General features: G+C 42.9%; 1 protein-coding gene across 1 annotated transcript in view; it reads right to left on the bottom strand.

The window, feature by feature from the left end:
* INTS7 (integrator complex subunit 7) overlaps positions 1-23,282 on the bottom strand; it is a 47,727-nt gene that overhangs the window by 7,989 nt on the left and 16,456 nt on the right. The window contains exons 9-17 of the mRNA XM_035111281.3: positions 21,841-21,975; positions 21,112-21,209; positions 19,975-20,214; positions 10,707-10,844; positions 9,471-9,677; positions 6,456-6,650; positions 4,302-4,405; positions 3,511-3,579; positions 416-548 (exon numbers count right to left, since the gene is read on the bottom strand). Coding sequence (XP_034967172.2) covers positions 416-548; positions 3,511-3,579; positions 4,302-4,405; positions 6,456-6,650; positions 9,471-9,677; positions 10,707-10,844; positions 19,975-20,214; positions 21,112-21,209; positions 21,841-21,975 — 1,319 coding nt within the window. The remainder of the gene's footprint in view (positions 1-415; positions 549-3,510; positions 3,580-4,301; positions 4,406-6,455; positions 6,651-9,470; positions 9,678-10,706; positions 10,845-19,974; positions 20,215-21,111; positions 21,210-21,840; positions 21,976-23,282) is intronic.

Raw genomic sequence — 23,282 nt, 5'->3', positions numbered from 1 at the left:
CTTTAAGCTTTTTGATATGCATGATAATCTCTGGATTATACCTATGTTTGTATTGGTTAATTCATTATACCTAAATATCAATGTTGCTTCCACCATTCCTATAGCTTCCTTTACAGATAGAAGCCCAGTCTTGACTTGTCACTTCCACCTTGACCACTGAACAGTACAATCCTATACAAGACTCCTCAGAAATACAAAACTGGCACTGTGAGTCATTAAAAATTATGCCCTCTAAAACATAAAACGAATCTCCAGTGTTGGTCTATGGTAGAAACCTATTTTATTCCATCTCTCTGGTTATATGCTATTTGTGACCAATACAAAACCTGGGGTCAACTTATCTTTTGACTTCTTGTTTCAAAGGAATGTAAAGAACTATTTTAAAAGTCTCTATGACAAAGTGGCTATTACTTGCCATGTAAGACACGGGTGCATATTTTCTGTTCAGTGATTCCACTTCCTCCAGCACATGACTGAACACAGACATCATTCTCCTTTCATATTCACTTGTGGCATGTGCCACTCCAGCAGAGCCGTATTCCTGTAAGCTAGAAAAGAAATTCATTCCAGTGATGCCCAATGTGTGCCTTTTCCTAACCTTTCCAAAGAGTCTTGGGTATTTTTACACAGTGCTTTGGGACTCTAGGCTGGATAAGAAGGTGGGATAAAGATTCTATAAAATCATTATGTTGTCTATATATACTTAACCATTCATGGGAAAACAAGTAATTTCCTGGAAATAGCACAGCCTCTCTGACAGATTCCTTTGTCCTTGTAAATGCTGTACTCCACGGATACCCTCCCCATCTTTTTATAGCATTTCACACTTAATCTGAACATCTCCAACTCACTTAAACATTTCTTCCTTACTCAATTAAAAAATAAATAAACATTGGCATAAATTTGTGACACATCTGCAAAACAGTTGCTTGTGCATTCAATGCCGAATTGAATACACAGGAAGTGTCCTCTGAACTGAAGAGGCAGATGGCTCGATTTTGCTGAAGCAGCCTGCATTGACACATGGAAGCCATCTCCAAGCACTGCTTGCTCTACGCTGGTTTACCAAAACGATGATGTGGTTGTCTGGCAAACGTGGTTTAGATGTTCTGCCAATCAAGTTATAACCTTCTGCCTCAGGGGCAGGGAACCTTTTCTGGTCAATGGGCTGGATCCTTCTTTCCCTTCTCCTCTGGACCAAATATGACATGTGGGTGAAGGTACTGCCTGCTAATCGTCTGGCGTCACTATTGCCAGGTGATGCTGCGTTCAGAAGCCCCGATCGTCAGGATGACAAAGTGCAGTGCAGGGCTTGAAAACCTTTTTGCTTGGGTAACGTTTCAGGTTTGGATGTAATGATAAACTGCAGCTAATAGAAAGCAGAAGTGACAGCTTCCAATCATTTCTGTTCAGCAGCAGTGAAGAGGAAAGTGAAAAATGCAGGAGCCAAAAGGTGTGCACAACAATTTTAGTGTTACATCGGAATCAGGCCATTGTTTTAAAAAGTGTGTACTGTCTATGTGGATTAAGATCTACTAGGCATCAGTTCAGTCCTATAATTCCCATGTTTAAACGAGCCATTACCACTTCTGAGCAATTCTTTCCGATTTCCAGTCTCACGGGATCTGATCAACTTACGTTCTATCAACAGAAATCAGAGTCAGCCCAAAGGGAGACCTTTTACTAGCACCAAGAAGGCTTACATGACTATCTTTGTCCTTCGAGAGACTTCATCAAAGTCAATGGCATTACACCAGAGATTAATTATCTGGTTAATTTAGGGGACTTCAAAAGCTAAGGAGGAAAACAGGGACTATTCAAGAGAGCCCAGTGGTATTGGGGGGGGGGAAGCCCTGGCTTTTTAAGCACACTTATTTGGAATTTAGTTCCATTGAAATTATTAGTGCTTACATCAAATAAAGTTTATTTAGGACCAGGTATACAAGCAACGCGGGTGGCGCTGTGGGTTAAACCACAGAGCCTAGGGCTTGCCGATCAGAAGGTTGGCAGTTCGAATCCCTGCGACAGGGTGAGCTCCCATTGCTTGGTGCCAGCTCCTGCCAACCTAGCAGTTCGAAAGCATGTCAAAAGTGCAGGTAGATAAATAGGTACCGCTACAGCGGGAAGGTAAACGGCGTTTCCATGTGCTGCTCTGGTTTGCCATGCTGGCCACATGACCTGGAAGCTGTACAGCAGCTCCCTCGGCCAGTAAAGCAAGATGAGCGCCGCAACCCCAGAGTCGGTCACGACTGGACCTAATGGTCAGGGGTCCCTTTACCTTTATACAAGCAATACAAGGAAGAAGTATTTGTCATTTATTTTATTTTTAACTTCAACAAGAGCTTGTGGCATCTCATCATGAACTATTTCAAAGAATGCCAGGATACTCTTAACGGAGGCTTCTCAGTGAGAACAGAAATGACAGAAAAGCTCTCCTAAAATACGTCTCCAAGCAACACAATAATTTCCAATTGTGCAACAGGACGTCCTGCCTCCTTCCCCTGCACACCCCCTAAATATGTTCTGTGGGTTTCTCCATCCATCCAGAGCAGACTGGGAGAGGGTGGAGGGAGAAGAGGAAGTCCCGTTGTGCAAGCTGAAATCTTTACACTGATGGCACATGTTAGTTGGATACAGCCCTGAGAAGTTTAAAGTAAGGGCTGCCTAGCTAAAATATTATAACCATATTACTTGAATCTGTATTTTTTTTCTAAATCTTTTCTGCCACTCCCAGCCAGCTTCATTTAGCTGTTGACTTAAAACTCCTATCAGCCACAGCCAGCATGGCAAATGGTCGGTGTTGATAGGAATTGTAGTCCAATAACAGCTAGAGGGCTACAGGTTCCCCCATCCCTGACTTAGCCCAATCATCAACCCACTTTAAGGAAATCAGGACTCCCTTCAAAAGATTTCTAATTTTTGCTGTCCTGATGCCTATCAGTATAAACAATAATCTGCTGAATTTTACATTACTACTCTTCCACATGACAAGTCCATGTGCTAGTTCATGCACCTCGTTATCAGCATGGAACAGTGCCGACAGTTTATTTTCTTTTAATACTTGTATTAAAATTTTGTTTAAATCAAAAAAATGAACTACGAAGTCACTGTCAAATTTTAAAAAGTAAACAGAATTTTTTAAAAAGCATAAGTTTAGCTTTATTTTTGGAGCCAAGGAAAAAGGCAAAGTTGCTAAAGAACTAATATGGTTTTTAAAAAATACTTTCTGAATGACAATAAGCATGCACTACATTATTTATTTAGTTAATGAATTGCTTCCCATGAAACACTGCATTTCAGTGAAATGCAGCTGAAGTTTCTTTCAGATGAACAAATAAACTAAAGGTAAATTTGAATGGATTCTTCCATATACTCAAAATATTTCACAGGAGCCCTGGCTAAACTACTGCTAGACATTTTCGCCTTGATTAATGGCTACTTAAAATTAGAAAATAATGGAAAGACTGGGTGACAGGAGGCTGAAGAAAGTCAAGTCTGCATCATATTTACCTTGCAGATTCAGGATCTAAAATCAGGGCTTCGATCGCATGCGATACCAATAAGCAACCTTGCTGCTGTCTGACATGATGTTAAAGGTGAACAAATGAAATTGGCAAAAATCAAATCAATATTACATGGTTCATTAAAATAATGGCTGTAAGTTACTAGAATCAGCATGGCCTTCATTTCTGGGGAGATCATAATACAACATGAATTCAAGCAACTTGATTCTACAAATGTGCCTAGGGAGGCATCAGGTTCATGTGCGCACGCACGCACGCACGCACACACACACACACACACACACATTTTGGTCATGAACAGGAGATTTGAAACATTTAGACCCAAGCTATTTCCTGGTTTGCCTGCACCCATACTAATCTGCCAACACCACCCTGTTTCGGAAGCTCACCTTCTGTGTCCAACCCTCAGGTCAGCAAGATGGGTGACCGTGAGGGAGAGATCCTTGCCTATGGTGGCATCATAGCTACAAAGCTCCCTCCCACTGAACCTGTGCCAAATCTCTACATTGCGTTGTTTTCCAGAAGGCCCTGAAGAACAGCCTTCTAGGTATGATGTTTGATAGCTGGATGATGGTCTGACACAATGATATCAAGTGCTAAATTCTGGCTAACAAACTTCAGCGTTGGCTTTAAAAGGAAACTGGCATGCTGAATTTGTAAGAAAGTTATCTTCACCCCGCGTCCTAAACTCCAGTAATAAATTCTTTGGAGTCATATTTACAAGGCATATCCTTACGAGAAAAATAACCAGGCTCTGTGCTTTGAAAAGTAGGATACAGCTCCACATTCCTCAAAGTTGCTGAGTCTGCATCAAAGGATGATTGATAGAGATCTCCGTATCTTGCAGCTAGGTTCCTGAATTCTTCCATGGAGAGTTTCATCTGCAGCAGCAAAAGGGGTGGGGACAAAAGCAAAGCACTACTCATGATTGATTGCACTGAACTGAACTAATATTTTTATTTCTTTGTATATCCTTCTGCTATGCTCACTTTTCTCATTTGTTTCCATTAGGTCATAAATGGAAAAGGTCAAACAAATACACCACAGAACCCCTGCACTGAGCCCTCATATCACTGGCTCAGCTGGCAAGACTGTACCTTCTCTCCATCCTGTCTTGGGACGCAGGCTCGCCTGAAGCCAACTGAGCTTCCCTGCTTTCTTTGGCTCCCATTAGCAGCCCCTAACATATAGAACCAGCAGGTGATTATTGGCAAGCTGCTCAGAATCCAATTACAACTTCCACCTCAAACATATCAGTTCTCTCTTAGCCCTGTTGAAAGTTGCCTTTGCCTCACTTCTTGCACCGTCCAATTCCCTCCTCCCTGCCAATTTGCTCTTCAGATTTCTCCCTGATCCTGCCTCACAATCCAGTTCCTGCCTTTCCCCCACCCTGCCCATCTAAATTAGGTTAGGATCTATTAGGAGCAGGGCCTTTCTATTGCAAGACCTGCCTGGCTATATCAATTCTTGCTTTTAAGACGCAAATGAAAACCATGGCACTCCAACAGACTTTTAGAATCTGAAGGTTGAAATCTCTGATACTAGATTTTATTTTTTAGTATTATTAATTTGCTCTAGTTTGCTTTATGAATTTTCAAAGTATATTTTGTGGCAATTTTGGAGGCTTGTTGTGTGCCAAAATGCAGGGTACTCATTTATGGGACAAAGCAGTTCAGTGGGGTAGGGAGAATCCAAAACCTTTCCAGTCTCATACCAGCCCAAGCAGAAGGTCAAGGGGGCTGATAGAGGGAAAATAAGCTCCACAGTTGGTATATTTTCCCCTCCCTTATGAGGGGTGTGTTTGTATGTTGGGGAACCGGTCAAAGGAGCCCAACATAATGAGTCATTGTGAATACCCCTAACTATGGCTTGATGTGACGACTAAACTGGGTCAATGTATTTCTGATCTTATGCACACTGAAGTTTGTTTTTGGCTTACTTATAATGAATGGTTTGTTGAACTGAAACAAACCACCATCCCCAGTTCTGGCATTCTTCTAAGCCAGAGATTGTGTTTAGTTTCCTCTGTGCACTAGGAGGGAGGAGCAAAGGGGACAAGATTGGAGCATTCACTGTAAGAGATTAACTCTGGTGCAAGCAAGACTAAAGCACGGTAGGAACATCTTAACAAATCAACTGCCATATGAATTCTGTGAAGTGGAAGTGTTAACATGCCCCAGAAGGCAAGCAAGGAGGGGAGACTAAGTACTTCCACTGGGAACACCTTTCACTGGAAAAGCTATGTTTCTGGCCTCCATTTAAGGTGGAACCTTTTGCAGGGCATCATGAAACAGATCTTACTACAGTAGTGCCTCGCTTAACGAATGCCCTGCTTAACGAAATTTCCACTTAACGAAAGGATTTTTCGAGCGGAGGTTGCCTTCGCTAGACGAATTCGTTTTATGAAAAATTCATCTAGCGAATCGCAGTTTCCCATAGGAATGCATTGAAATTCAATTAATGCGTTCCTATGGGCAAAAAAAAAAAATTCAATGCATTCCTATGGGATTCGCTAGACGAATTTTACGTTATAAGAAAAGACCCGTGGAACAAATTAAATTCGTCTAGCGAGGCACCACTGTATGCTAAATCAGAGATGGGGAACATGTAGGCTTCTAAATGTTGTTGGACTCCAGCTCCCATAATTCCCTGCCAGTGTGACCTGTGGTCAGGGATTATGGGAGTTCATAGCTCTTGGGCACAGGAAATAAACAATATTCTTTCTGCAGAAGGTCTGTACGTTTTCAACATGTTTATAGGAGAACACTGTGGCTTCTGCCCATTGCAAAAGGAGTCTCATCCTTTAATGATCAGCTGAATTGCGGCTACTGGTCACTTTTTTGGTCACTGTTCATTGTTTTCATCTCAGCACACCAATAAAAGTAAAAATATAATTGCACGTTCATAACAGGGACAAACTGGAGCACATGCCTGGTTGGAAATGCGTCCACACCGCTGAAGGTCACTGCCTGAGGTCATGACAATTGTTGTGGCAATGGCAGGGGGAGGACTAGTCTTCAGACTATTACAAGTGCAGATGAGCTGAGAGAAAGCCTGAAGGAGGTCAATCCGGAGTTTGACAAACCCACACTGAAAGCTCAAAGGGTTAAGGGGCGTGCTGGCAGCCTGAAAGACAAACAAAACACAGAATCAGAACTTTGAGACTGGTGACCCAAGTCAAAAGCCATTGAAGAATGCCCTTTCAATTTTAGAACTCATTTCCCTAGAAGAACACTTTGTTTAGATAATGTGGGATATTTGTGGGATTATCTATTAGTATTCAGAAGAACATTCCATGGGTGAACTTTATGGATGACAGCTCCCACAGATATTCAGAAGTTGCTACTGCTGCTTGGAGCAGGGGGTTAGACTTTTACAAGATTTAAATTAATAAGCAAATGTAATTTAGAATAGGAGTGGGTAGAGTTCAGGCCTGTGAGATCTATTTTGTTTCCTACAAGTACTGCAGGAATTACCAGGTCCGATGCAAAAAACAGCAGAATCCCCAACCTGTCAGTGTCTCAGGTCTTCTAAGTCAGGCATCCCCAAACTTCGGCCCTCCAGATGTTTTGGACTACAATTCCCATCTTCCCCGACCACTGGTCCTGTTAGCTAGGGATCATGGGAGTTGTAGGCCAAAACATCTGGAGGGCCGCAGTTTGGGGATGCCTGTTCTAAGTCAATCTTCAGATCCACTCCACCCAATTAGCTCACTCAGACCATGGAGATGCATGCCAGTTCAGTTCGCTCATCCACAATTAAATCAGATGGTCTGGCAGATGAGCAGCTTCATATGCAAAAGACCCAGGATTGGGGAGTCCAGAGATGGTCTATCTGTAACCCTGCTAGAACCAATGACCCCATCCCTCCACCCCGCCACATCTCCCTCGAACTCATAATCACCCCAATAGAGGTCTCCACCGAGTAGAGCAAGGTCCTAATTTCCAATACCTCCTTTCTCTCTGCACCAGGCACCTTCAAAAATTTATCATCACGCAAGCATTAGGATAATGTGTGGCCAGAGCTGAAGAAAAGGGAGAAGCAGCCATGTTTTCCAGTGCCAATTTTAAAAATGAGCAGCCAGAATAGCAGCAGATTTCTAAGGAAGGATATAAGGATATGTATTTGTCCAGCCTTTGTGAAGGATGATATTCTGATCCTAGATTCGCTTGAGAACCCAAGTTAAGGGCCAAAGAGGTAAAGGGAGACAGAGGAGAAAGAAAAGGACAGAGCATATGCACAAAGAGGACATTTGTAAATGGCATGTAGATATACAGCTTGTATGCATTCAGCAGCGATACTTTCTGAATTAACATATTTGTCAGAGTTCTGAGGATGTCCAAGCTAATAAACAAAGCTCTGTGATTTCCATATACAAAGGGCACAATAAAAGACACATGAAACAACCAAATCAGTATTTGCCCAGAGAGATGAACAAACTACTTAGCTGCCTTTTTAAAGCTTCATAAGAAACAATTACTAGGTTAATAAAAGGCTCAAACTAGGGCACATACATTGCAAAGGCAACCTAAAACATCAATTTTCTCATACTGTGGTTCTTCTATTGAAATGAGCACTATTTTTGTCACGATAAGCAATTAAATACATTTTCTGCTCCATATAAACCAAGCTCTATCTTATTTCTGCTTGCCTGAGCTGACAAATTGCCTTCTTCTGGAGTCAGAAATGTTCACACGCACGTGGTGCAACACAGGACTGCAGCAATTCAATAGAACTGGCAAGTTAAGTAAGCCTTGTGCCTGTCTTCTTCCTACCACATCAAGGGACTCACTTTGAAGACAATGTATTTATATCCTGTAATTTTTGAGATCAAGTTTGGACAAACTGTGTCTCACCACAACATGTATCCCCCTGCTTTTCTGCAGGTTCTCCCCTTTCCCTGAGGAGAAAACGGCCTTTCTGGCTCTTTGAATAGCCATGGCAATGGAAAATCAGGACAGAGGATATAGGGCCATTCCTATCCTCACTACAAACCTGCGAGGCAGATTAAGGAGAGACCAAGTCAAGTTCACCTAGGGACCTCTGGGGTGAGGCTGGATTTATCTCTGCCTGCCTGAATTCAATCCAATGTTCTAACCACAACACCACACTGAACTGAGCAAAGCTTTGAAAATGAAGAAGCTTAAAAATGCATATTCACTACTTGGCCACATCTCATGCTTCCCACACCCATTTTAAGTGGTAGATCCAGAATTTCTTGGATAAGCTTATGCAACACGTTCCATAATAAGGTCAAGCCAAGCCTCCAACACGTTAATGCAAATAATCCAAAGATGATATTGTTGTTCATGTAACCAAACTACAAATTAGTTGCTGTTTCTCTACTGCATAATATATTTCCAGCGCAGCAGGGCAAGTCCCTCTCCCTGGCTAAGCATTTCAAGAATGCAGAACACAGTTCCATTCCGGCAAATGCAACCGAAGGTAAACAAAAGAGGGAGGAAAGGTCTTCGTTTTACGGAAGAGAACTCTGGTGACTCTTGGCTGATTGCACAAGGAATCCGAAATCGTTCATACTGCAGCCAAGACTGCTATTGTTCAGTCTCTGCCTCCTGTGCACTCATGTGATGATAAATGTTAATGTGAGCATGAAAGCAGTGGGTTCATACCTACTCTGTCAAACAGCAGTAGTTTACTGGTTTAATTATTACAGGAGTAAGCTACCTTACTGATGAAATTATTACTGGAATCTTGCACTGCCAACATGCCAATTCGGTGGCGCCCAATCCACTCAGATGGCCATGTAGACAGAAAGGAGGTGAAGATCTTAAACGCTATAGTTCTTGCTGAAATAAGCTACTGCTGCTTAAGAAAGTAGGTGTAAGCGCAACATTTGTTCTTCCAAGACAGAAACGGTAGTGAAAAAGGACAATTGCTTTAACCTAGAGGTCCACAAAAAGTAAAGGGGGGGGAATTCACACTGACCGTTAAGGATGCTATTCCTTTGTGGTAAGATTTCAGTGACTCAGCAATACAGGAAAGTGCTGAACTATAATCATCCTTTTGCAGCCCTGTCAGGCACTGCTCTGCATGGGAGAACTCCTTTAAGCTGTTTAGCCAGAAGTAGAAGTGTTCTGAAGCCACCTGAGTCAGCAAGCTTTGATACAGCTCTCTGGCCATGCCATGGTTACCCTATGCAGGGCAACAAGAGAGAGATTTACAGAACGAAAACAACAACAACAAAACCTCTGCACTTAAACCAAACGATAAAACAGGATCAGAATAATATGAAATCGTCAAAAACATTTCAAAGTTGTTCTTGCCATTTAAAGCTTGAATATATCCCACAAGTGGTACCTTGCTGAGAATCTTGCTCTCCCCACTGAAAGGCCTTAGTCCAGGCATCCCCAAACTTTGGCCCTCCAGATGTTTTGGACTACAATTCCCATCATCCCTGACCACTGGTCCTGTTAGCTAGGGATCATGGGAGTTGTAGGCCAAAACATCTGGAGGGCCGCAGTTTGGGGGTGCCTGCCTTAGTCTTTCCCAATGAAATCTAAAATAGCACCCCTGCTCAAGATGAGTGCTCCCATTAACAGCTGCCAAAATGGGACTCTATGAAATGGTATCCAGACCCTACCATGTCTCCAATGAAATCAGCTGACTTTTTTGTTGTAAAATTAGCTGAGGGAAACTGGTCCATCAATAGCTGGAACCTGGCAGGTAGAATTGTTTTAATTTAGCATGCTTTCACATATTTTAACCCTACTCCTTATTCTTTGGGGGGGAGCAGCCACTTTATATTACATAGGTGGGGCAATTATCTCCCCAAAAGGTTACAGTCTTCATGGGGAATTTAAGTACAAAGAGTTACTTTCAACTCAGTCAATTAGCCTTACAGTACAGTGGTGCCTCGCTAGACGAATTTAATTCATTCCACGGGTATTTTCTTATAACGAAAAATTTGTCTAGCAAATCCCATAGGAATGCATTGATTTTTTTTTGCCCATAGGAACACATTAATTGAATTTCAATGCATTCCTATGGGAAACCGCGATTCGCTAGACGAATTTTTCATAAAACGAATTTGTCTAGCGAGGCAACCTCCACTAGAAAAAACCTTTCGTTAAGCGGAAATTTCGTTAAGCAGGGCATTCGTTAAGCGAGGCACCACTGTACTTATTGGGAAAACCTGAATTATAAATTATGGATCACACATACCATTCTGGAAGCTTGTCTGGCTATCCTGTAAGCTGTCCATCCACTGGAGACATTTTCAAGCTGTTGTTTGATAACAGTTTTCACTTCAGAGGATAAAGTCTTCTGACTGGCAACAAATATCACAGTAGCGAGAGATACCTAACAAGGAAGGAAGAGTGCAAAGCTGAATGAAAAAATAAATCACACAGACCCTAGCCACAAATAATGTGGAATCATAGTCTGCCATCACCAGCATGAGCTTTGGTCTCATCAGGTCCACTCCCACTTGCACATGAATACAGTCATACCTTGAATCCCAAACGCCTTGCGAGTCAAACGTTTTGGCTCCCAAACGCCGCAAACCCAGAAGTGAGTGTTCCGGTTTGCAAACGAAACGTTCTTTGGAACCCTGCAGCCAATCGGAAGCCTTGGTTTCTGAATGTTTTGGAAGTCGAACAGACTTCTGGAATGGATTCCGTTTGACTTCCGAGGTACGACCGTAGTTATGTTCCTGGTTCACAATTGACTAGTAAAAAACTAGTTAATTTGCCTTCCAATCAGAATCACAATGACAAATTAGGATCAAACTGTAATGCAGTCCTGGTTTGTGGGGAAACTGGGGGTTACACAAACCATAGTTTACTAGGTTTAGACAAAACAGCATTGCTGCTAAACCAGGAGTGGTAAGTACTTTATTCAATCTCTGAAGACTGCAACAGGAGAAATACAGAAGGGGAAGACCTTAAATCATGGTTTAGTGCTACATTTGAATAGTTTTCTGTTACTTTCTTTGAAAGGTTAACCCAGGGGTCAGCAAGGTTTACCAGCCATGGGCCAGATCACTCCCACGGAGATCGTCCATGGGCTAGACCGGTGCAGCATGACGCCGGAAATCACATCTGCAGAAGCGTTTTTCGGCATCTGGACATGGGCAGATGCGATTTCCGGTATCTGTGCATGCACAGACACGATTTCCAGTGCCCAGTCCAACACTCTTGAGCTTGGATACATTTACCTCCAGTAAAGTCTCATGGATTTCAGTGGAAATTGCTTGCAAGTGGGTCTGTCTGAAAAGGATTGCAAGCTCTGGCAAGTAAACATGGGGTTATATACAACTGGATCACTGAAATTAATGCATAGGTCTAGCTTAAGGCCACTGATTTCAACTGGTCTACTCTGAGAACAACTTAGCTGGATCCAACCAATGGTAGTGGAATGGCTTTATGCCCTCGTAAAAGCAAACTACGCATCCAGCACCTGTGATCTGTCAGGTATCACCAGAAGGGCATTAAAACAACAGCTCTGCATTATTGCTTTGCAACTTGCATTCAGCATTGCCTCATGGCTAATGATTGATGTGAGAATTTGCTTAATCCGCCCTTCAAAGCCATCTAAGCTAATGTCACCTTCATATCTTATGAGCATAATTCCATAAATTATGTGCTATCTGAAGTGCTTCTTCTCGTCTGTCCTACATCTACTGCTAATCAATTTCACTGACTGATCCAATTCCTAGTCTTATATGAGAGGGCAAAAAACCTACTTTCTCCACACCATACATAATTTCATGAGCCTCTACCATGTCCAACCTTTAGACATGTTCTTTCCTAAACAAAAAAGCATTTTCTGGTACGGAAGGCGTTCTAACCCCTTGATTTTGGTGGTCCTTTTCTACACTTTCCCATTTGTTACGCTTTTGAGGCTCATACAAGATATTAAAAAGGAGAAATACATTCAACAACACAGTCACAGTAAATAGCTTGAACAAAATTACGTGAAAATATCATATAGCAAACAACAGGCTGTTTCAGCCCTCTGCCCATTATATCTGAAACACCTTTATCAGTTTCACACACAGCAGTGTGTGGGGATCAGGCAGCTCTGCCCAAAGCCTACCACTTCCCTGGGCCTGTTCCCTGAGCATCGGCAAGAGAGCTGAGGGAACTTCCTCTCTGCCTTGGCTAGCATTGGCAAGGCAGTTTGTGCATGTTTGTCCACACACAAGCACTTTCAATTGAACCGTCTCCAGGTTTTCCGCCCACACTAGTGGGTGGTACTTTATGGCGATGTGTTCAAACGCTGAGTTGTTGCCTCAACTGATACCTGCACACCCTCCCTGAGGTCCAGAAACCTGACCTCTGTTGTTGGCAAATATCTGTTCACTTGTGCATGCAATGCCTGCCCCTCCCCCTGTGTTTTCCAATACACAAAGCAGGTTTAATTATATGTTCATTTGTGTTGCCTGAGCCCACCAAAGAGTGCCTTACCAATGGAAGTAGTGGAAGGGGTGATTATGGCACCCAGCAAAACATCACCGCACTTATAAAAAAAAACCGCACCCAAACAATGCACTTCAACACCTCCACAGTTGACTAAAGTCGCTCCCCAACCCTCATTATCCGTGGACTGGGCAAGATTCAAATCATATGGGGTGTGCATAAGGGCTGCCACTTGGATAAGGTGGGCAATACAAAAAGCATGCAGACGTAGGATGCATCAAATCCACTTTGAGCTGTCCTAAGTCTACAGCCATGGTGGAAATGGGTAAGAGGTTTTACAGTGGTGCTGTCATTTCCAGGCCAAGCTGACCACCCATGTAAAACAAGTGCCACCTACTGGACTGACGGAGGATTGAGATTAATAAAACTGCAGGTATACTCCTAAATGGATGTGTTTCAGGTTTGGGATGCAGACTTTTAAGTTTCCTTAAACTTCCTGACTCCTGACTAAATAATACAAACATCTGTTTAATGCTTACTTAATAGAAGTTAATCAATTTAAAATACCACTCCTCTGTTCTCTCAAGTTCATTGGTGTTTTTTTTCATTTACAGTATTAAAAAGGCTCTCATTTTAAACTTGTTCCATCCACATGCTTCTTTCACATCTTCTGTTTTATGTCCCCTTCCTCTTCTAGTACGTCTCCTTCTTCTACTTTTCCTTTCTTGGTTATCTGTCAGAATCTCTGGCATTGCCTTTCTTTTCCGCTGTGCAAAAAACTTCAACAGGAATTTTCTCTCATGCTTTGTATAGTGATCATCCTGTATTTCTAATCTTTTCTTAGACATTTTAACTGCATGCTACACTCCCATTTCTCTTTATGCGGGTTATCTATCATACCTAGGACTATGGATGGATTAAATAAAATACTTCTTCACACAGTGCACAGTTAAACCATGGGGGACTCACTCCTGCAGGAGACAGTGATAACCATCAATTTGGATGGCTTTAAAAGAAGATGATGCAATTTCATGGAGAATAAGCCTATCAAGGGTTACTAGCCATAACTGGAGGCTTTACTCTGCCTCAACAGACAGAGGCAGTGTGCTTCTGAATACCAGTGGCTGGAAACTGCAAGAGGGAACAGGGCTCCTGTGCTCAGGTCTTGCTTGCAGGTTTCCTTCAGACATCTGGTTGGTCACTGTGAGAACAGTGGACTAGATAGGTCACTGGCCTGATCCAGCAGCCTCTTTTTATGTTTCTTATATTGCACACCTTAAGGCAAGGGCTGTCTGTCTGTCTGCTTTCCCTCTATCTAAACACACACACACACACACAGCTCTTTCAGTAATCACACTGACTTCATGCAAATCCAAGGTGTCCAGTGGCATCATTATTTAATTAAAAATGCCAACTGTTTATCTAGCACCTCATCTAGTAGCCAAACAAGCTTCTCTACTGACTGAACATTCAGTTGATATCTAAAACTGTAATATCAGTGCTCTGATGCTAATCCCTCATAATTGTTAGACAGAAGCATGTTGGCTTTGAAAATGAAGGGTGTTTTTTTAAAAAGCATCATGACCAGTGGCAACCACAGGTTAGATGAAGATTAGATATATCTGCCCAGATATATGCTTTCAAACCTGTCGGACACAATGTTTTGTCATAATGTGCTTTCACTCTCTCGCGAGTTCACGGACACATTCCTCCAGTACCACAGGTAGGAAACGAGAAGCAATGAAATCCTTTCATGTAAAATTGTTGTCCAAAACCACTATGCATTTCTCTACAACAGGTTTGATAACCAAAAATGAAAAGACAAGTAAAACGTTTTTTAAATGTGAATGCTAACGCTGTCAAAGAATGGGACAGAAGAAACATGGCAAAGGATACAAGGATACAAAAAAAGAGAAAGAAACCCCACGATGAGAAGAGAAAGCAAAAAAGAAAGAAAGAAAGAAAGAAAGAAAGAAAGAAAGAAAGAAAGAAAGAAAGAAAAGAAAGAAAGAAAGAAAAACACAGCAATGTTGTAACTGCATCATGGTTTCCACTGCAGTGAGGAAAGTTGACTGTTACACAACATATAATACTACATGTTTACAAAATGTTTCTGGCTGTGACCTTTCACCTAGAAGTGTGAGTCAGGAAGTTCAGGTGATTAGCTGTGGGCGGAGCTAGTCAGAGCTTGGAGTGCAGCGACTGAGGAAGGAGCAGAAGGGCTGCTGCCTCTTGGATTTGGGTGACTGTTCAGGCTTGTGTGGGTGTTTGTTTCTGGCTGTGACCTTGTTTGTTTCTGGCTGTGACCTTTCACCTAGAAGTGTGAGTCAGGAAGTTCAGGTGATTAGCTGTGGGCGGAGCTAGTCAGAGCTTGGAGTGCAGCGACTGAGGAAGGAGCAGAAGGGCTGCTGCCTCTTGGATTTGGGTGACTGTTCAGGCTTGTGTGGGTGTTTGTTTCTGGCTGTGACCTTGTTTGTTTCTGGCTGTGACCTTTCACCTAGAAGTGTGAGTCAGGAAGTTCAGGTGATTAGCTGTGGGCGGAGCTAGTCAGAGCTTGGAGTGCAGCGACTGAGGAAGGAGCAGAAGGTGAGCTGAGCTTGGGAGACACTCTGTAGGTTTTGTGGCTTTGTCTTTGGGGCTGTGTGTGAGTAAGTTTGTGTGCTTATCTGTTTTCTTACTTGTTTGTGTGCTTGTGCTGGTTTTCTAGGGCTGCTGCCTCTTGGATTTGGGTGACTGTTCAGGCTTGTGTGGGTGTTTGTTTCTGGCTGTGACCTTGTTTGTTTCTGGCTGTGACCTTTCACCTAGAAGTGTGAGTCAGGAAGTTCAGGTGATTAGCTGTGGGCGGAGCTAGTCAGAGCTTGGAGTGCAGTTTGACCCATCTTTTTGATCTAGGGCAGCAAGTCTGACACGTTTGTTAGGGGGGACCTAGGCCTCTTCCTCTTCCCCCTTGACTTCAAGGTTTTCAAGATGGAGGTGGAGGGAACAACCGTTGTCACCTGCAATTCCTGTGCAATGTTTGTTTTCTTGCCAAAGGATGTGGGTAGCTACACGTGCAACAATTGCAAGTTGGTTGCCCTACTAGAAAACAAGGTTGCCCTTCTGGAAGAGAAGGTGCAGCAGCTTCAGGGGCGTGTATCTACGCTCCAGAGAATTAAGGAGCTGGAGCTTTTCTTGGATGCAGCAGAGCACACTGTCTGCACCAAGGAGGAGACAGGGGATCTCCCTGAGGAGGAGGTCAGTTCCCCAACACAGCAGCCAGATGTATGGAGGAACGTGACTCATAGAAGTAGAAGGCCCAGGGATCGCTCTGAGTGCTTAGAATTACACAACTGTTTTGAAGTGCTCATGGAAGACGAGGAACAGACTCCACCTGAGGATCTCTCCCTCATCACAGTTGATGAGGAATATGAAGACGAGCAGCAAAGTCAGTCCTCCGGGAATATGCAGGTAACCTTGGAAGGGACAGCACATGGAAGAATCCCAACCAAGCCTATGAAGAGGCGTGTAGTGGTGATAGGGGATTCCCTACTGAGGGGTACAGAAGCAGTGATCTGTGGGCCTGACAAGATGTCTCGAGAGGTGTGCTGTCTACCTGGGGCCAAGATCAAAGATGTAACAGAACGGCTGCAAGGAATCATAAAACCCACCGACAAATACCCCTTCCTTTTGGTGCATGTGGGAACCAATGACACTGCAAGCCATAGCTTACAGAAGATCAAAAATGATTATGAGGCTCTGGGCAGGAAGTTGAAGCAATTAGATGCACAAATTGTCATCTCTTCTGTCCTCCCAGTTGAACGACATGGCCCAGGGAGAGAGGGGAAAATAGGGGAAGTGAACAACTGGCTTCGCAAATGGTGCAAACAGGAACGGTTTGGATTCCTAGATCACGGTCTGCAGTTTCTTGAAGATGGACTTCTGGCAAGTGATGGACTGCACCTCACAAAAGTTGGGAGGAATGTTTTTGCCACAAAACTCAAAAACCTCATCAGGAGGGCTTTATGTGGGGGAGGGAGACAGTGGTCCTGAAGGTAGGAGTCTATCAAATGCTGAAGATGATCATCCAAATGTCAAGGACCAAATGGAGCAAGCAGCATGCAGACCTAGTGGTGGGACGAAAATATCCTTAAATAAGAGACATGGGGGAATGATCAACGGTCTTCAATGTCTGTATACTAATGCACAGAGCATGGGAAATAAACAAGATGAACTTGAGCTCTTGGTACAGCAAACTAAATATGACATAATAGGCATCACTGAAACCTGGTGGGATGAGTCTCATGACTGGAATGTAGTAATAGAGGGATACAATCTATTTAAGAGAAATAGACCAAACAGGAAAGGAGGAGGAGTAGCTTTATATGTTAGGGATATGTATACCTGTGAAGAGATCCAGGATTTAAAACTTCAAAGCCAAATTGAGAGTATCTGGGTCAAAATTAAGGGAGAGAAAAACAACAGTGATCTCATTGTGGGAGTTTACTATAGATCCCCAAGCCAAACTGAGGACACAGATGATGCCTCCCTGGAACAGATGGCCAAGCATTCCAAAGGAAGTGAGATAGTAGTAATGGGGGATTTCAACTATCCTGATATTTGTTGGATGTCAAACTCAGCCAAGAGCATAAGGTCGAACAGATTCCTCACTGGCCTTGCAGACAACTTCATTGTCCAGAAAGTGGGAGAAGCAACAAGAGGATCAGCCATTTTAGATCTGGTCCTAACCAATAGTGATGACTTGGTTAGTGGGGTAGAAGTGGCAGGATCATTAGGTGGGAGTGACCATGCTCTTCTGGAGTTTATTATCCAGCGGAAAGGAGCAACCAAGCATACTAAGGTCCAAATTCTAGACTTTAAGAAAGCCAACTTCAGAAAACTTAGGGAAACGCTGGGTGAAATCCCATGGACAGTAATACTAAAAGGGAAGGGAGTTCATGATGGTTGGGAGTTTGTTAAAAGGGAGATATTAAAAGCACAACTTCAGGCAATACCAATGAGACGGAAACATGGAAGGTGCCTAAAGAAGCCAGGCTGGCTATCTAAAGAACTTTTGACTGAGTTAAGATTTAAAAGGGATATGTACAAAAAATGGAAAAGGGGGGAAATCTCCAGAGAGGAATTCAAACATATAGCCAGCACGTGTAGAGACAAAGTCAGAAAAGCTAAAGCACAGAATGAACTCAGGCTCGCTAGAGAGGTTAAAAGCAACAAAAAGGGCTTTTATGGGTATGTCCGTAGCAAAAGGAAAAACAAGGAAACAGTGGGGTCACTCAGAGGAGAAGATGGTGAAATGCAAACAGGGGACAGAGAAAGGGCAGAACTCCTCAATGCCTTCTTTGCCTCAGTCTTCTCCAAGAAAGAAAACAACGCCCAACCTGAAGAATATGGAGCAGATGATTCAGCAGGGGAAACACAGCCCAGAATAAGTAAGGAGGTAGTACAAGAATACTTGGCTAGTTTAGATGTATTCAAGTCTCCAGGGCCAGATGAACTACATCCAAGAGTATTAAAAGAACTGGCAGAGGTGATTTCAGAACCACTGGCAATAATCTTTGAAAATTCCTGGAGAACAGGCGAAGTTCCAGCAGACTGGAGGAGGGCAAATGTTGTCCCTATTTTCAAAAAGGGGAAAACAGAGGACCCAAACAATTACCGCCCAGTCAGCCTGACATCAATACCAGGAAAGATTCTAGAGCAGATCATTAAGCAAACAGTCTGTGAGCACCTAGAAAGAAACTCTGTGATCACTAAAAGTCAGCATGGGTTCCTGAAAAATAAGTCATGTCAGACTAATCTGATCTCATTTTTTGACAGAATTACAAGCCTGGTAGATGAAGGGAACGCTGTGGATGTAGCCTATCTTGATTTCAGCAAGGCCTTTGACAAGGTGCCCCATGATATTCTTGTAAAGAAGCTGGTAAAATGTGGGCTAGACAATGCTACCATTCAGTGGATTTGTAACTGGCTTACTGACCGAACCCAAAGGGTGCTCATCAATGGCTCCTCCTCATCCTGGAGAGTAGTGACTAGTGGGGTGCCACAGGGTTCTGTCTTGGGCCCAGTCTTGTTCAACATCTTTATCAATGACTTGGATGATGGGCTTGAGGGCATCCTGAGCAAGTTTGCAGATGACACCAAATTGGGAGGGGTGGCTAACACCCCAGAGGACAGGATCACACTTCAGAATGACCTTAACAGATTAGACAACTGGGCCAAAGCAAACAAGATGAATTTTAACAAGGAGAAATGTAAAGTACTACACTTGGGCAAAAAAAATGAAAGGCACAAATACAGGATGGGAGACACCTGGCTTGAGAGCAGTACATGTGAAAAGGATCTAGGAGTCTTGGTAGACCACAAACTTGACATGAGTCAGCAGTGTGATGCAGCAGCTAAAAAAGCCAATGCAATTCTGGGCTGCATCAATAGGAGTATAGCATCTAGATCAAGGGAAGTAATAGTACCACTGTATTCTGCTCTGGTCAGACCTCACCTGGAGTACTGTGTCCAGTTCTGGGCACCACAGTTCAAGAAGGATACTGATAAGCTGGAACGTGTCCAGAAGAGGGCAACCAAAATGGTCAAAGGCCTGGAAATGATGCCTTATGAGGAACGGCTTAGGGAGCTGGGTATGTTTAGCCTGGAGAAGAGAAGGTTAAGGGGTGATATGATAACCATGTTCAAATATATAAAAGGATGTCATATAGAGGAGGGAGAAAGGTTGTTTTTCTGCTGCTCCAGAGAAGCGGACACGGAGCAATGGATTCAAACTTCAAGAAAGAAGATTCCACCTAAACATTAGGAAGAACTTCCTGACAGTAAGAGCTGTTCGGCAGTGGAATTTGCTGCCAAGGAGTGTGGTGGAGTCTCCTTCTTTGGAGGTCTTTAAGCAGAGGCTTGACAGCCATCTGTCAGGAATGCTTTGATGGTGTTTCCTGCTTGGCAGGGGGTTGGACTGGATGGCCCTTGTGGTCTCTTCCAACTCTATGATTCTATGATTCTATGAAAATGATTATTCAATCAATAGTACCCAGGTCCAGGTTGCTATATCTGGAATCAATGTTGCTTACCAAAAGCTCTTGCTGTTTATCAGATGCAGACCGTCCAATCACTTTATAGAGATCCATCAGGTCCCCCAGCATTCCATCTCCCAAGACCGGTAACTGCATGGCAATGGCTGCCAAGCAGTGGCACATGAGAATCCTGGCAGCATCTTGAGCGCTGTGCAGCTGTGTCAACAAGGACTCCACAATGGACTGGCTCAGGTGGGGGCGGCACTTGGCCAGCTTCACCATGCAAGTGAGTGCTATCTGTATTGGGGAAAAACAAAAAAGGCTTGTTCAACATTCATCGCAAATCTGTCAAATGCTACTGGTTTTTGGTCACAACATTCATGTAACCGTGAAGGTGCAAAATAAAGGATAAACCAAAAAACACAAAGGCATTCTGCCAAACCAGCAAACCCTCTAAACTAAAGAACATGCAGGGAGGATTCAGATTTAGGAAGAGCACAGAGAGAGGAGAAGGAATGGAAGTTACACTGCAGAGCCAGAAGTCCTTGCACTAATGGAAACGTTTTGTTGGATACTGCCTTATGCTTCTGTACAGCAGACCCTTCCTCCTTTGGGGAATCATCAGCTGCTTCTAAACTTAAAACTAAGCTGGGCTGATTATATCCTGCCTAAAAAGGATAAACTGTGTTTAGCCTAAACTATGATTTATTGGAAGAAGTCAGGATCAAACTGTGGTTTACGTTGTTTAAACATAGGATAGCATTCTAAGTCCCATCTCCGTTCTGTTTTTACAAAGATGAGACTCATGCTATCGGTATATACAGTCAACACATATAATATTACTACTTATTGTATGGAACAACAATGAGTCAAATTACATATTCACCTATCCCAAGTATTTTTCCTGACTACCTGCTCCACAAAGGGCATTAACTCATTTGCATGTCAGTCCTCACTCTATGGGGTGGCAAGTTCACAAGAGCACAGTGAGGCAAATGTTGGGCTACTCTAGACTTGCTAACTTATTCAGTCCTGCCCTTGATCTGTGTGCATTCTGTAGTGCTTGGGCATTTATTTCTACTTTAAGTAGTTAACCAGACCACAAAAAGTGGCCCCACCAAAACTACCTGCATTGCTCTTATACAGATGAATATGGAAGACAACTGGGTTGGTGGGGGTAGATTCATTATTTACCTTTAAGGTTGCTTGAGTACCTGGACTGCTGTCTTGACTACAAAGAACAAGGAGGGATTCAAGGCCAAAGACAGCATCCTGCTCCAACGGCAAAAGATCTAGGACAAATATTTAAACTTTAATTCCTAACTGTTTTAATATTAGCCACTGTCGTCCTCATGGCGATGAAAGAGAACAAACATTTCCCCTTTAATATAATTTGGAAATCTGGGGTCTAGAAATGCCTTGATGCAGTAATACAGCACAGCCAAGTGAGCTTCAAATAAATTCCATCAATTTTAAAACACCAAGAACTGAAATGCTGTCAGTTCTAGCTTGCATGCATTTCTTGTTGTTAGGGAGGAGACAATGGTGAAATGAAAAACAAAACAAACCACATGACCATTAGATTTGGCTATAAACTGGAAGGCAGCAACACCATCTTAAAATTTCTCTTTCATTACATTGGCAGAGAAATGAGCAGGATGTCTGCAGTTCACACCCAGTCAACTTAAAAGCAGTGCACTGATTTACATTAGGATGACCATGCTTAGCTCTCATTCCAACAAAATACTGCATAAGCAATGGAAAAATAGTGAAAGTAAACAGCAATTACTTGAGCTCTCACGTTTAGCATCAAAGGTAAACAACCACATGAATTCAACTTCTTTCCAAAGGAAAACACAGCACATTACATCAAACATGGGGAGATATACTATGACACCCACCCACCCACCCTTTTAGAATTACCTTTTTCCTGGCATGAAGCAGCTATGTTTGTCAGAACTCGGACTCCATGAGCTGCAATCCCCTGGTTATTATGGTAACAGCATTCCTGTGCTAGTTTGACTAGATCAGATGATCTTGTTGCTGTAGGTGTTGCTCCTAAGGGAGAAATAGTGGGACACTTCTAAACAGCAAAGCCTTGTTCATTACATGCAGTATTTTCTTTTCCACAGTTTAAGAGCAAGGGAAAAATAGGAAGATGGTCTGGTTATAAGCATTGCCTAACCTCCAGCTAAGCTATAAAGGGGGTATTGATTGATTGATTGAAATAACAATAATAATATGCCACCCACCAGACTGGGTTACCCCAGCCACTCTGGGCGGCTTCCAACAAATTAAAACACAGTAAGACATCAAACATTAAAAACTCCCTATACAGGCCTGCCTTCAGATGTCTTCTAATAAGAAATAAGACCTCACACAGGGTGAAATATGACCCTGTCCCTCCTACCCAAGTGATTTGTTCATGACAGAGGTCCTGGGGGTTGGGGGCCCAAGAGCCGAGTTTTTGCTTTATCGTGAGCATTTTTTCAGAAACAGCATGCACAGAAGAAGGGAGGGCCCAAAGATGACTACAAATAATGTTGGATCCTAAGCCAACATTGTAGAACCTGTGCAGAACTGTACTGCTCTTCCAAAACACAGAACAGTCAGCTGGCCACTATCCACATCCATCTTATCTCAAATTTATGCAAGTTCGAATCACTACAATATAACCCGAGTTTTCATCAGCCCCTCCATTTATTTATTTTTAAGTGAAATGGTAGCTACTCCACACCCTTGCAGAAAAATAGTCTACAGGGTGGCTTTGGGATCCTCATCATTTCTCGGTCTACCTTGCTTCAGGGGGCTTGTTTCAAGGTTGAAAGGCTGTTCCAAGTTCATTGGAGAAGGAGCGGAATATGAAGACAACAAATCATTCATTCAGATTCAAAGAGCTACCAAAGATAAGTGGGTTTAAACTCCTCCAAAATCAATAGGCCTTCACATAAACCAAATCAGGACTCAAAGCACAGAATGCATCAACAATCTGATTGACTTAAGAGACCATCCTGAGACATAGCTGGAGAGCGGAGGATGGTTTAAATCAGATGTGCCAATCAGTTCATGCAATGCTGTGTGTAGCGAAAGCAGCAAACCAGGCAACTCAAGCAACTTTAAAAGGTAAATTATGTATCCTATCTTATTGTCTAACATACCTGTAACTATATTAATTCATGAGAAGTGCAGGTTTTAAAATGATCATATGCAGAGAAAAAGGGTGCCAGAGAATACTAATGTGGAAGGCAACTGTAGCGCAGGACTAGTTTCTTGGTTTATAATTTCGGTCATTATCATAGTCTTACAATGTGATTAAAATTAGCTCTGCAGTTTTTGAACTGCTTCAGTGCCTTCCAAGGAAACAC

The sequence above is a fragment of the Zootoca vivipara genome, chromosome 3 (assembly GCF_965207765.1).
Source record: "Zootoca vivipara chromosome 3, rZooViv2.hap1.1, whole genome shotgun sequence".
Taxonomy (NCBI): Eukaryota; Metazoa; Chordata; class Lepidosauria; order Squamata; family Lacertidae; genus Zootoca; species Zootoca vivipara.
This window is presented reverse-complemented; position numbering and strand designations above follow the sequence as displayed.